Consider the following 15,800-nt stretch of genomic DNA (forward strand, 5'->3'; position numbering starts at 1 on the left):
AAAAACCCAAACTCCTCTGTTTATTCATTCTTCTGCTGCCTTTGGCCAATAAAATATGAGCAGAAACGATCTGGTATTTTACTGTGTTTACATGAGAGAGGAGGGGGAGTGAAAAGTATGGAGAGCTGAGTTTCAGGAGGAATTCACTAGAAATCACACTCACTCACACACACACACACACACACACACACACACACACACACACACACACACACACACACACACACACACACACACACAGACATTCTATCACACATAAACAGATCACACACTCACACACTTTCAGCGTGTTACATAAATCTGACACAGCCCAAAAAAAAAACAGAGTCACATCTTTAAGTTACTTAAGACATTTTTAATATTTCTGTGTAGCAAACAGAATGACTATGTGCATTATTCTGTATACATAGAGCAGACCTCTGGAGAAAACGAAAAAAAATCTTGTCTCAATTCAAATACATTAAAATAATCAACCGTAAAAATTCACATAGAAAACAATCTCTTTAAAATAAAAAAATTAATAACTCAAATTAGAAAACAACAAAGATTCCAGTGATGTTCGGAGATCCTTTTTCATGTGTCTGTTGAAAACAGACAGGTTTCATTATGTGGTACAGTCACCTGGCACTGTTCAGCTGAAGCGATGGGCACAATGTCGCACACAGCTGAGTCTCTGGTTTCAATGCAGCCATGACATATTTTGTGCTGGAGAGCGGGCGGTCTAATTATTCAGTGTTACCGGATTTAAATGAAGCACCAGCACTCGACCAGAACAAGGATTTATACACCTACTGTACTTGAAGAACTCTCATTTCTTTTTTTAACTGTTTAAGCACCAGTTCCTCCACATCTTAAGAAATAAAACGCTGGTGAACCCAATAGATTGTTCTGATTCCTGAACTTTTGGGGATTTCCCCTCAATCATCTATGATATGAAGCACTGATCTTGAATCAGCTGTTTGTTGAGTCCACCCCTCTACATCCTGAGGCTGGCTACAGTATTGTGTTTGCATAGGAATAAATATTGCATGGAGCAGCTGACATCACCTGGCAGGATCACTGTCAGATAGTACACCACCACATCATGGCAACATGTCTGTTGATGGCTACTGAATACAAATAAGAGCAAGGCGGCCAGACATTCAGCAACTACTGTTGCAGTCCAGTGGGAGGGGAAGTGGGTGAGCAACACGAATACACACACATACATACATACACACATACACACACACACACACACTTGTCTCAGCAGTTTTTGGGCAGTTTTCCAGTGTGCTATATCCTCAGCAGAGAGACCACAAAGCTGTTTATAAAACCCAGCATTTATGACAACATGGTCGGTACCGTACTGTAATTACAGATGGCAACACACATGCACACACACTCAAATCTACATGCACAAACACACACACATATGTAGGAGACTGAGCGTGCACACAGAACTAAAAATAGACGGCTCACTTCACACACTCAGATATTCTCATACACATAAACACACAGGCATGTAAACTGCTCAGGATAGGTTTTGTGTGGTAACACCCTTTTTAAGTTTCTTTTTGGTTTAACTGACTGTAGAAGAACTTTCTCCTCCGGGCTAACTCTACTTCCCTCCAGAGTTAATGGGAATGTTCATGTTCATGTAAGCAGGTTATCTTCATATGACTGTTGTGGGCACGTGTCTTAACATAGCTCAGACAAGTTGATGCAAATTATCCCTCCTTTTTATGTGAAATCTAACTAATACATGCACAGCAGTGAATCCCTAAATCCCTTCTCAGTGAAAAAAAAAAACAAAAAAAAAAACCACACACTGAAACAAACACTCAGGTGATGACTGTTGTTGGACTGGATCCACACGCGCACACACCAGCCCAGTGTGAACTGTGACAGGACCAGTCCTGGGAGTGAAATGATAAGACTAGATTTCAATTGGTTGGCACTTTTTTTTCAATAGTACATCAAAATAGTCAATGTTTACAAACAGTATATCAGACAATTACAAAGCAATATGTTTTAAAGGTGTAAAAAAAAAAAAAAAAAGTGAAAAAGCGCATGGTGTTGGCCTGGAACATCCAGAGAAAACTATATGAAGCACCTGCAGGATGTGCTAGATTCCAGACTCTCCCGGTTGAAAAATTGGGATTTGGAAATAACCGCAAATAAAGTGTGGATCCCTCCTGAGTAAGTCTTTGGAATCGCTCAAGATGCCCTGTGATGAATGACAGGTGAAAGTCAAATGATGCAGAAATAATGTGAAACAGACAGAATACAAGAACAGATATGTGCACATGCCGAGGAAAGAAAATCTTTATGACAGTGTCAAAGATCCAGAGGTTGACGAGGAACATACAGGGGTTGAGGTGAGAGTCCCGTCCTCACGCTCTGCCTCTCCCTGTCCTCGCAGAAGACACAGTCAATGCTAGCCTACAGGATGCTCCTGTTAAGACAAAGGGCCTTTTCTTTTTCTCAGTAAACTAATCTCAGATGGGTATTGGCCCCTGGAATGGTTAAGAAATACATCTGTGTTTGGATATCACTGGCTCTGTGGTTAAAAAAACTTCCCACCCAGGGTGCCTAATTGGACCGGGTGGGAACAGCGTCCAGTAACTCCTCTAACGACTCTGCTCCTTCTAATTTAGGCTCCTCTTTCTCCTCTGACTTCTTCTTCTTAGCGGGCACTTTGCTGGACGTAGGTGCGTCTTCCTGCATCAGCTCTTTGGCCAGGATGTTGGTCACTGCATGACCAGCTCGTCGGTGGTTGGCTGCGAAAGAGAAAGACAAAGTGAGATACGTGGAGAGATACTAAATTTGGTGTTTATATCATAACAAGTTCATGCCGATATGTCAGCACATGCCCTGAAGTGACATACTCGAAAAACATAAGTGAAAACATGTCAGTTAGCCCAACAACACCACATCAGCAGCCGGATGTTTTCACTGCAAATCATTAGAGACAACCAGCTCAATTAGTTACCAAACTGTCGCAACTGGGCCGCACACAGTCACAAGTACGAGCCTCTGAGAACATCACAGGCTTGTGTTTCGGATAATAAAACACAATACGGATGCTCCCTTTCCTTCCCAACATACATACACGTGCATAACCATGACATACAAACACAAAAGTGGCTAAATGGTGTGGTGGTGGTGTGTGTGTGTGTGGTGTGTGGATTATTGTGGCATCTGGAACGACTCACTAACATCAGATTAGACTCAACATGATCCTAAAGAAAAATAAAAAAATAACAGACCTCAAGATGAAAAAGAAAGTGGGGCTGATGAGATGAAGGAATAGAGATAGTGAGTAGGGAAGGACGAAGGAGGGAAGGAAGGAAGGAGTTGGATGGAGGGGTGAGACGCTATGAAGAGCAGGATGATTCATACTGTGGGAGGATTTGAGAGGCGGGGATAAATGAAAATGAGACAAACATAGATGGAGAGACGGGGTAAGAGGAAGAATGTAAGGAATGAGAGAAGCAAGAAGGAAAATAGCTCACAGAGAAACAGTGGATGGGGAGATGAAAAAAAAAAATAAGTGCACAGAGAGGGAGAGAGAAACATAGCGAGTGTGACAGATTGTGCCCTGAGGATGCTGTCGTTTTTATTCTTCTACCTGCTTACGCTGTTATTTCCTCTCCCCCACCCACACACACACAGCAGCAGCAGCACTTGCTTCTATCTCTCACTCCCTCCCCTCTACATCCTTTACCACTCTTCTTCTCTCCTGCGTGGGAGGACAGCTGTGCCGAAGCGGCCATTTTGAATTATATAGGTCAGTAGGAGATTGTGTTTGTGTGTTTGCTGTTATTTTATGCCTGGTGTAAGTTCACAAGGCTTCACTCCCTCTGAATGAAAGATTAACATCAGCACAGGACACATTTGTTATCAGCACACACGTAAATCACTGATGAGGGGGGACAAAAAAAGGGATCGTCATGATGCAAACCAGCAGACATACGCATGCAAATGAACCATGATAACACAAACAACAAACCAAGACTTCACACATGGTTCTGATGGAAGCAAAAAAAAAAACCACACACACAAAAACAGGAGTTACCGAGCAGGTCTCCAGAACTAGCTGGGACAAAGACACAATTGAGTCTGTGGAGAGAGAGGAGAATGAGGAAGTGGAGATTCAGAGTCATGTTCACAGTTGTCTTCTTTATGTGCGAGCCTCAGCTGGACCGATCAGCACAGACAGCTGGGGTGTCAAATTATCACCTCACACACTTTCCTTCAGAGAGGCACACAGATCTTCATCTTTAATACATGGGAACACTTTCTCTCTTTCTCTACCCTCACATCCGTCCTCCATTTCTATTTCCGTCCTGTTCCAAACGTCTCCCTTGCGCATAAACTTACTAATTAGAAATTATGCAAATGACCCCAAAAAACGAGAGAAACAGTGTGCGTCAGTGTGGGTGTTAACGCATGTGTACTGTGACGAGCTCGTCCTAAAAAATCCAGCCCGCAGAGAAAAGCTCTTCAAAGGACTGTCAGCCCGGTTCCTCTCGTCTCTCATCCTCCTCCACTTCCTCTAGAGAGAGGAGACGGAGAGGAGGAGGAGAGAGGGGGTGAGAGGCAGGATCAGAGAGGGGCTGCATTGGGAGCAGCATGGGAAAAAGATGGATTTAGAAAGAAAGCTACAAAGTTAAGTAATGAGAGGAATATTTCAGAGAAGTTGTGCAAATATTCTCCAAATCTAAATACAGTTAAAAACACATAAATGCCAACAGCCCTTAGAGCAAATACATCACCTGATATACAGGTTTAACTGAGTCTATCAAGGTGGTTTCAAATATCACGTGACAAAGATGACTAATCGACAAATAAAAATGACGACAAGGATCAGGCTGAAAATATTCTAAATGTTTGTTATTGTCAACAAATCCCATGAAAAGACCAGATCCAGCAATGTGTTAGTCTATCTCTCTCAACTTTGATGGCTTACTAGTCTTTCAAAACACAACAGGAAAATGTACTTCAGTTAAACAAACAAAACAAACAAAAAAAACCCAGACTTCTCTTTTAAAGGGACAGCAACTCACACCAAAATCTAGCTGGGTAAACAGAACTACAGGTAAGATAAAAAAAACCTGACTGATACAACACAATTGCTGTAAGTCTCATGTGGCTCTAGAAGGAGGTCTAATCCCAAAGAAAATAATTAATAATTTTTGGAACTTGACCCAGACTGTGGATTAAAACTCAGGATATCTCGGCCTGTTGTTTCAATTTTGCCCACTCATTTACAAGATTCCCAATCTTGAGGAAGTGCACTGTAAAAAAAAAAAGAAAAAAAAGAAAAAAAAAGATGTATCAACCCTTTAACACGTGGCACTACAAACATACAAACACAGGAAATGGTCAGCATGCTAGCTGTGTTGTTGAGTAAATGGTCCATGCACTTGGCTTGAAGCCTGGTGTGTGCAGCGGTAGGAAACAACTTGTCGGGACTCACAACAAAGACTGTTTTTTGTTGTGTTTAATGGAGACTGAATGAGAGTGTTTGCACACTGAGGGGCAGTTGGTGGCACAAAGAGTATAGTGAAAAGATCATCTGTAACACATTACACTCCAGGAGACTCAATAATGACTGCCTGATGAGGGAAAGATTGCTTTGTTATACAGTATGCGTGTGTGTGTGCTGCCATTATGAGTGGAAAATACAGAAACAGTGAGAGGTGAAAGGATATAATGTAGGGCAGCTTGAGATGAGAAGAACTAGCTCAGGGGCTTTGTTCAGGTGCAGCTTAAGAAACATAAATTCTGCATGTTGTGATGCCAGTGGTTGACAAGGACGCAACCAGCTTTATTCTCTTAGTTTAACGTCTGTGCAGCAGCTGCAGCTGTCACATGACAGCAAGGAAACAGTGCCACGATTCGCATGATGGTGTATTTGCAGATATAGGCTGGAACCCTTTCAGTGTGTCTCCATCTTAGCAGGGACTTATATCGCCCTCCTCAGGCTGCACTGTGTAACACACTGCTGCTCTGCACTGAAGGACTGTGGGAAAGAGTGACGTCATGTAGCACCACTGCTGGCTTGTTTATGTGGGTTAGCACTGATGTCTAAGCACTGAATGGGCTCAACTGGTGCATATGGGACTTGCTGGCTTGTATGGTCTCGCTGGATGCTATGTATGCATGTGACATCACCACTTCTTCCAGCGATGGCTTGATTGATGAGCTCTCTCTTATTGGTCTGAATGATCAGTCCTCTGTGTGTGAACATCTGTGACAGCACAGATCTTTGCAGGGGTCTTTTTCTTTTTTTGTGTAGGAGCAGACCGTCTGCAGAGCCAGCGTGTGCCTATTGTTGCTATCCCCTTTATCTCCGTCTCCCTGTTGTGATTGGTGCTTTGTCAACTAGTTGCTACTGTGATTGGTCGCTCTGGTAAGGGTCATGACCCAGCAGATGGGTCCTTAGTGAGTGCTTAGACACATCATTCCTCCGCACACAAATGCCCTCAAATTGCTTTGAGCATGTACACAAACAAATTAGCCACATGTAGCCAAGCTGACATGTCTGTATCCATACAGAAAGACAAAGATCATAACTTGCTATTGACAGGACAGAGACAGGGTTTGATAGTGTTTACTAAAGTATGCCAGGCTGTCTGTCCCCTGGAATGTGACGTGCCTGTTTGGGTGTATGTATTGGTATGCAAACATGCATGTGTGCCTTTGTATCGGCGTGCAAGCATCTGGTGTTTGTGCTTTGTCAGTGTGTGTTTAGAGTGGGGGGAGACAGACGGAGGGCAGACAGCTGTAGCTGCTCCTTCTACACAACCAGCACAAACACACACAGTGAGCTGAGGTACAGGTCAAAGGTGAGGGGGTATTATAGCCTCGGCAGCCTCGTGGCTTCCCTTTCAGTCACACTGCTGCGACACAATGAGCGTGACAACACTCTCAATAGGCCCTCAGTAGTTCTTTACACCAACTTTGGTGACGTCTGCAGTCACCACAGCTGTAAGGGGAAGAAAGAAAGAGGAGGGGACAGCAGGGACACACTTCATGTGATGAAGACCCTTACATGCACAATAGGCACTGTTTCCTCTGTGAATGTTTTGTATAAAAGTGGTGATGGGGGGCGAATTTTTGGTATTTGTTCCGTGTCCATCCCTGTTGGTCTTTTAGCACTATATATTGATTGTAATTGATTGAAGGTCTGCTTCTATACACAGGACCTTTTACTTATTTGTGTCTTGCTATTCTATTATCCAGTTATTATAATTTCCCATTTTATCTAACTGTAATGGTGATGTTCTTAGTGTTCTGAATGAATGTGGAGGAAACACAGATAGTGATCAGTGGTTCAATAAACAATAAAATAATAAATATATGATTGTCATTTTATATCAGCATTATGTCAATATTTGTAAAATGTAACCTAATTTTAAGTATACACATCCAAACACATCTGTAATAGATTTCAATATTATTTGTGTAGGGTGGTCATTGAAAGTTGGATGCAGTTATAGTTCTGACATGGAAACATTTAAACTGTGATGGCAACATCATGTTTCAGCATGTCTTTATTCTTTGTATGCTATCACAAAGGCCAATCCCAGAACGCTGCCAACATTTGATAGGGGATTTTTAGTTTCACAAAATGTCATGCTACTTGGGTTTCACAAAGATTTGGGACTTTTCATGTTGTGTTCAAGAGTTCTACCATCATAGGTTGAAGGACATTACAACACTATTTCAAGTGATCTTAAGTGCAACTTCCACTTTAATGTGATCGGGATGCAGGTGCGTGGGGATGGGACACAGTATTGGATGTGTGCTGACAACCTTACAGTATGAAGTTTATGCTCCAAGACATTTTCAAGCCTTGTAAATATTTAGAATTGCAATGCATTTGTCATAGAAACCCCTTAAATGTATCTAAATTAGATTATTTTTGGATCCCGTAACTATTATAACAACATTTGACACGGAAAACATAAACTGGAATAAACACAAACATCTGGAACATGTTGACTGTTCTTAAACATGTTCTCTAATTTCCTGAGTACTGTAATTGAGTATGCTTAATTCTAGTCTTGAGACATTATGTATGTCTGTATACAAACAGTAATCTGAGATGTCCTCTACAAAATAACATCTGGGCTTCTGCTTGGACAAAATAATTGATCTGACTAAAAGTGACATGCTGCAGCAGCTTGATGCAAACATTAGCATTTCATTATAAAACAACCTATCTAACTGAATATACCATACTTAGCAAAAAGGAACACATACTAACTGAAAACTGAGCAAAACATGTTACTGTATTACACTTCCTTTATAAGTTTATGAGAAACATTTCACCAAAATGATGCCACTTGATAAAGGCAACATTTGACATCATTGAGACACGAAAGATTCAAGAACACACAAGTTTTTCCAACAGCTGTGGCTCCTTTATGCCATATTGTGTTACTCTACACAGAACAAAAGAAGTCTGATTTTTTTTTCTCAAATCTAATTCTCTTTACCCACCTTCTGCCCCTTATGCAGTAGCTTTTATGGATGTATTACACATAATGGAGTAGACACTAAAATACTCACTATGTGTACACAAGCTGGACGGAGGAGTGCTTTTAGCCTGCTGATAAAGGCTGCCTGTGGCCCCAGATATTTATCAGTCGAGCCAGAATCAGGATGTGCCTCTTCCTACTGCAACTCCACTAAATTAAGACCTCTGACTCAACCAACCAGTCAAACATGTGCACGCACACATAAAAACACACGCCTATTGTGTGGGTGAAGACCTTCAGGCCACTCCTGACTGGAAGAAGCAAAGTGTGTAACTGGAAAAGAGCTATCTTAAACACAAGTGATGAAAATATAAACTTCTAACAATGCTGAGATTGACTGAAAACCACAGTGAGGCTTCACACACTCCACATCAACCGTGGAAAACCCTGAACTTCGGTAAAAGAAAACAAAAATGACAAGACCGGGCGAAAAAGGAGACAGAGGGGGAGATTCACTCCACCACTCATATTTTCCTCCTCTCCACTGCCATACATAACTGTTCATAGGGAGGAAGACTCTCTCTTTCCCTTGAACACACATGTTAAGGTATTTCCTGTCAGTTTGAGGTGGCCAAATAGTACTATGGGTGACTGACAAAACCCTCGAGTGGGCCCCATTTTTCCCCATACAGTGCTCCTGCTTCTCCCTCCTTTCACTGTTGTCACAGTGAGTTTAATGGTGATGAGCCTGAGCTGTTTGTGATTAAAGAGTTTGCAGCACTTAAGAGATTTTCTCTGCTCAACTTAGTGGACCACTGAGGACCACCTCTCACACCCCCTTTTTAATGGCACAATTACAGGTTATGGGCTATACAAATGCATTTAGTGACTGAGAGAAAGATAGGATGAAAGACGAAGAGACCGAAAGAAAGAAGGAAGCAGGAAAGAGTGTAGTCGACCCTCTGGCTCTGAGCTATTCCAGTCTGGAGCACCGCTTCACATCTGGCTTCTATTGAGAGAGGGATTGGGTTGCACACACTCTTCCCCGGCCTCTCTTACGTGTGAATACTCAACCCACACATGAATGCATGTGAACAAACACACACATACAGGCTCTATCTTGCTCTCTCTCCCTCTCAGTTAATGGGCACAGGACACTTTCCCACTCACATGGTTACACACGAGTTTCCTACCACCAGGTATCATGTTACAAGCTACAAGCCTAACAGCTCCAAAGCCTCGTTCTGATTTACATTGTCCATATTATTGCCAAAATATGCTAGGCTTGTAGATTTAAAGCAAAAACGAGGGGGGAGAAATACTCCCTGGTTTCTAGTAAGTGAGTAAGTGGATTGGGCAGTGGGACAGCAGAGTAAGTAGCTAACCAGATTACTGGGCTGTTTCTATGAGCTTACAGACTGAACAACATGCCCTGAATGTGAATCAATACAGGCTGGAGTTGTGTGAGTGTTTCCTCTCACACAGGTCAGGACACACACCTCTGGCAGGCCCAGTGATTATAAAAACAGCATTGAATTTTTTTGTAGCAAGATAATGGAAATGGAAAAAAAATCTTTGGAGTGGAATATCGATGCTAATTGATCATCGCCTACTTTAAAAGTCAATTATTGGTTCATCATTAATGACATATAGAATATTTTGGATGTTTTTCAATCAGAAAACTGTTTTAACCAACAACATGATCATCATCCCTTGCGTCCCTAGAGTGGAATCATTTTGAAACTATATATTTTATGATCCCAACAGTAAGCTTGGGTTTCAAAACCTACCATAAAACTATGACAAAAATGTTTACAAAAATAATGATAACACCTTTTCATCTGATTACTTTTTATTGCATCTCTCTTCTTATATGTTTTACTCTGTTTTTTATCTCATACTTTATTGCATTTCATTCTATTTGAAACAATAATGTCATGTGTGGTGTTCACTTTATATTTGGATTTTTAAGCACATTCAGTCTGTTGTGTGAAATGAGCTAAATAAATAGACTTGACTGTCTACTGCTTCCACATGCCGACTGTTTGTGAGAGTTGCATATTACACGAATGACTGGCTTCCCAACTAGCTGTTATATCATGAAATCATGCTCATGTGTATGGTCAAACTCTGATTGAAAGTGAGCACAGAAACTTACAGCAGATGAATGTTTCTCTTGGTGTCAAACTCTGCACATACATAATTTTGCACAGTGACGGTAAAACATCCAAATATGTTCTGTATATTGTTCTGTATATTGCCATCTCTGATACCACTTCCTTAAACTTTCTGCCACAGTCTGGTCCCCCCTCCTTAGCTCTACATTCAAACTCTCCTTATATTTTCCAATCCCACAACCACACCCTCACCAGTTGTTCCTCTCTTAAGGATCCTTCTGCGAACACCCACCCTTGGCACCCTCCTGCTTCTGTTGTTGGTATGCCAAACATTGGTGCAACTGGCTTTGCCCCCCTGAAAATTACCACAACCCACCACAGTCTCTGATCCTCGCAACAGATGGAACAGAAACAGGGGAGCACAATCATGTTATGTGTTGACTGAAACGTGGAGATGCAGAGGGAGAGTGAGCTGGAACAAATGAGCCTTATAATGCGACATGTGCATCAGAACAGGAATGTGCTGTAAATCAAGAAAGACATGACACTTTGAAAATTGAAGATTTGCTCTGCTTGTGTACCTGCTGGCCGTGGTCCTCTCTTTCTCCTGAAAGCAGCTCCAGACTGCAGTGCCTCCAGCAGGCCGTCCATGATACCAGTTTCATCACCCTCTGTAAACACAGCATCAAAACATGACATCAGCAATGCATCAACAAACGCTGGATGAAATCAATATGTGGAGTCCAATTTTAACTTTTATTTATGTAACACATACACACTACTCCATCATCACTACCGTGTTATTTTAAGTCAATCCGGCCCTGTCATACAGACTAATTTTCTTTCCCAACAACAAGGGAGTGTTTAGTGGTTTTTCTGAACCCTCTACCTATCGCTGTCTCACACAGACACACCAAGACACACGTGGGCAGTGGGGTTATTTACCAGCCACGTTAGCAAATTAGCTACATTAACCCAGATAGGCAGTGACCTAGTTCAGCTACTGTCACTGCTAGGGGCTGCACACTGCACTTTAAGGGAGATATAACACACACGACACACCCACTGAGAAAAAACCTCCTAATAAAGAACCTTAAAATAATACAGATCTAATGAGTAATGGTGGCTTACAGTATACTGACTAGGAAGGAATCTTGTGTCTATGTATGTGTTCTGGTACAGTACAGTTTGTATGGGTGGTCTCATTGCTTGTTTACATCCACATTGTCGGCACAGACTCTGTGTCTGGTGGCCTTAAATCAGGGATGAGGGGGCCACAGCAGAGGTTAGGGGGCTACTCTGTGGCATGCTGCTGTGTGTACGAGTCAGTGTGTGAGTGATTTGTTTGTGGGCAGGATTCAGTGGCACCGCTCAGCAGCTCAGGCAGATGGTTTTAATTATTTCTATTTGAACCTGAATAGAGACAGAGGGGTCTGGAAAAAGGGGCAGTGAGGTTGGGGGTTAAAGGTTTATGTCGTCACCTCCCCCCAACCTCCAAACACAAACACATAGCTCCACGCACACGCACACAGACACAGACAAACACACACACACACATACACAGACAATATTTAATCCTGCAGTAAGCCATGAAGCAGATGGCCTGTGGTCTCGCCTGTCACGTCAGAGAAAGTCTCGCTCACTTCCCAGGCCTTCCACAGCTCACATACACCCCTCAATGTCCACATCCACGAACTGCACACACGGCTGAGGATGATGTAGGCCATGTTTTTCTCCTTCCGGGGAAACACATCTGGCACATTTCCACTCACACTAATCACATGGTTGGCTTAAACCACTGGTTTAAGCACATAGACACACAAACCTATTTGTGAATATGCACTGGAGGCAATAAGGGGACCACACAATGACCTGACTGTATGCAAAAACAGGCGCTTTGTTGACCGAGTGAACTCCCAACTAAAATCAGAATATCCTAGAGCGTGTCCACTGTACAGCATATTCCATCCAGCTAGAGTGTTGCCTAGGGCGACACCATTTCAAAGACTCTCATCTGTGTTTTCTTTATCAAAGGGAAGCTTCACAATGTTTGGCTTGTTAGTAATTAGTAATAGGCTGATACTGGGGGAAAAACACACTTGTTGTGTTCAATGACTTGTTGATAATCATGTGCTCTTGCTAATCCACATGATTCTGTGGAACATATATTGCGTTAATGGTATTATTATTGGCAGTCAATACAAAATCAATACTGACATGGCCTCTAAAACTGTGGTGGCAGAGTCAGACCCTGTACATTCATGCACAAATGGAATTACACATACGACAAGTGTGCATCATACAAACAAAGCTGGGTAATGCCTGAAGCAGGTAAGAACATAAGACGGATTAATTAGTGTTAATAGCATTGGATAAAGAGCTCTTAAAGATGTCTCTGTGGATCTGATCTGCACTGCGCACACGCTGACACATATCTGGCACACACACATAGGGAGGACGGCATCTTGTGTGGAGCAATAGCACCCCTACTGGATGTTCACACAAAAAGACATGAGGACATGAATGGAAAAATTTACACAGAGGAGTGATAGCAAATACAGAAAATAAAACTGAGAAAAAGCTAATCATGTATGAAAAAGAATGACTGTTACAGTAGGCTGCAGAGAGAATTTCTATTTTCTAATATGTCATGATCTTTCCTCTCTTTCCCAGCTGCCTGAGGTGAGACATCAGGCCACTCAAGCTTATCTCATCTCATCCCCCGTCTCACCCTGTCCTTTTCTCCTCTCCTCCCCTTTTCTAAGAGGCAACAACACAGTCTAATCCCACAGAGAGCATCTGCTGCCCTACTCTCCTCCTTCAGTCCCCCTCCCCCACAACACTCCTTCACTTGCTCCCTGTGTGGAGCGTGAGCACTCCTAGTGGCCTTTCCCATACCAGCATCCATGTGGGTGTGTAAACTAAACATGCACACACCCATAAAAAAAGCACACAGCCTCTAAGACTTTTACAGACAGTACTGACACCTAGCTGCAGAAAAAGGGAAAAGGTCGGTTTCCAAGTGGTCTGGCATTTGTCCAAAGATGAGTGTATGACAGCCAGGGATGGATTTTTGATTACTGTGGGAGACAGTGTTTATAAGATAAATTTAGGGCAATAAAAATGGACTTTCGGGTGTGGCATCCAAGTACTAATCCAGTCTGGAGCCCTGAATCCTGAACATACATATTTCACAAGAGCAAAATAAAGGCCAAATAAAAGCGATTAGAGTACTCAAAGATGAAATAAGTAATCATCTAACAACCCTCAGAATAATCAGCTACTCTACATCACATGCTCAGCACACTGTGAGGCTCCACTGAGTGAGCGCCTGTCTGTCTGACTCACATGGGAATGACAAGGCCACAAACTGCAAACATACTCTGACCTTCCTAGGTTTAACCAACAACTGGGATATTGTGTTTACAGAGGGACAGAAAGTGAGAAAGAGGAACATTCAGAGAGTCATGAGAAAGAGGAACATTCAATGATAGCACAAATACTATATGATGGTGGAAGAAAAAGGGAACAAGGTGGATGAAAGCAAAGGTGCAGCTGCTGGAAACAACCTTTTCATAAAAGGGTTATAAACAAATACGGAACAAAGACCTGGTGTGTAAACCAGATTGTGTGGAAGTATTTAAATAGGGTGGTGTTGAATGACTACCAGCTACAGGAGCAGTCAAATATGCCACCTGTATGTAAATGATCTCTAACGCACATACACACACTCATCCTTGAAGCACTATTATGTTCCAGTCACGCATGCCTCTAGAGGGCTGAGCATGAAATTTGACTACCTTACTTTCTACCACAAAATGTCTGCTCCATGCTTTTAACACACAGACTAAATATTCCAAGTAGAGCCTGAGAGCTTTGCTGGGTCTTCTAGTGCCCCTTTAAATGAACGGCAGACACAGGGGGAGGGAAAGAGGAAAAAAGAAGAGGGAGTGATGGAACAAAAGCAAGAAAGAGAGGAGAGGAGAAGCCAGCTGGAACATGGAGCCCTAGGAGAAAGGCCAGAAAGACTTTATAAAAGAGGTTCACAAAACGAACACACAGAAACACATTTGTACACACGCACAGAGCAGAAACAGTTTGGCCAAAACTACTCCGAACACACAGGCAAATGCAAAACAGAAACATTCAGAAGAAAAAGACACAGTAGTTTTGTAACAGAGTGCAATGAGGCTGCAGAACATATTGACTGTGGAACTGTGGAGTCCCAGGAGAACCCGAGTGGAGCCAGAGAGTGGAGGAATGTACTGAAACTAGGTCACAGTCTGAGAGAAGGGGGAAAAAGTGCCCATACATAAATGAGTGTCTGCAAGGCAGGATTTGAATGTTAACTGTGTATATGAGGATGAGAGTGAGAGTATGTGTGTGTGTTACACAGCACAATATGCTTTGAGCAGTTCTCAAAGTATAACAGCATCTCATAGTAGAGTGGAAACATGTTTTTGGTGATAAAGAGATTTAGATGCTCTTTCTATGGAAATAAAATCCCCTCCACTCACCAGAGGAGTGAAAAGAGGTCAAGCGGTTCCTTGCTTGTATACATCTCTCCTTGTCCTCACTCACTGTGGAGCTTATTGTTACTTGCTTAATTCAAAACGCAGGTCATCAACATTAGATTAACTCCGGTCTATAAATACTGATCGGTTGCTCTTTCTTTTCTCTCTCACACACACACACACACACACACACACACACACACACACACACACACACACACACACACACACACACACACACACACACACACACACACACACACACACACACACACACACACAATTATTCCACAGAAGCATGGACTCTGAGTGCCCCCAACTGGAATCTGAGGGAAATACAATTGGAGAGATGCAGAGTGTTCCCTCTCTCTTACAGTCATATGCAGGTAAACAAACATGATCCAGCAATTGTGACCTGCGTTGATGTCAAGGAGCTGGTTCTTCTTGAGTTTCTCCTCCTTCTCCTTCTCCGCTTTCTCCCTGGCCAGTTTGGCCCTCTTGATCTTCTCTTCAGCCTCCTTCCTCTTCTGATTCTCCTTTACTGCTTGCTGGTAGGGGATGAAACAGAAATAAAAGAAAGTGATTCTTAAAAGAAAATGACAGGTGTATGATGGAGCTGATGGATGTCTGCGTGTGTAAACATTACTTCAAAACCAGTGGATGACGGTTATCCACAATAACTGGTAAAACAAGTT

General features: G+C 42.4%; 1 protein-coding gene across 2 annotated transcripts in view; it reads right to left on the reverse strand.

Moving 5' to 3' along the window:
* Nucleotides 1-334: 334 nt before the first annotated feature.
* Nucleotides 335-15,800, reverse strand: part of LOC119007135 (protein diaphanous homolog 1-like) — a 95,807-nt gene continuing 80,341 nt past the window's right edge. For both annotated transcript variants that reach the window (XM_037076545.1, XM_037076544.1), the window contains 3 exons: nt 15,521-15,653; nt 11,173-11,262; nt 335-2,762 (listed from right to left, as the gene is read on the reverse strand). In XM_037076545.1, coding sequence (XP_036932440.1) covers nt 2,575-2,762; nt 11,173-11,262; nt 15,521-15,653 — 411 coding nt within the window. In that variant the 3' untranslated portion in view covers nt 335-2,574. The remainder of the gene's footprint in view (nt 2,763-11,172; nt 11,263-15,520; nt 15,654-15,800) is intronic.

The sequence above is a fragment of the Acanthopagrus latus genome, chromosome 18 (genome assembly GCF_904848185.1).
Source record: "Acanthopagrus latus isolate v.2019 chromosome 18, fAcaLat1.1, whole genome shotgun sequence".
Classification (NCBI taxonomy): Eukaryota; Metazoa; Chordata; class Actinopteri; order Spariformes; family Sparidae; genus Acanthopagrus; species Acanthopagrus latus.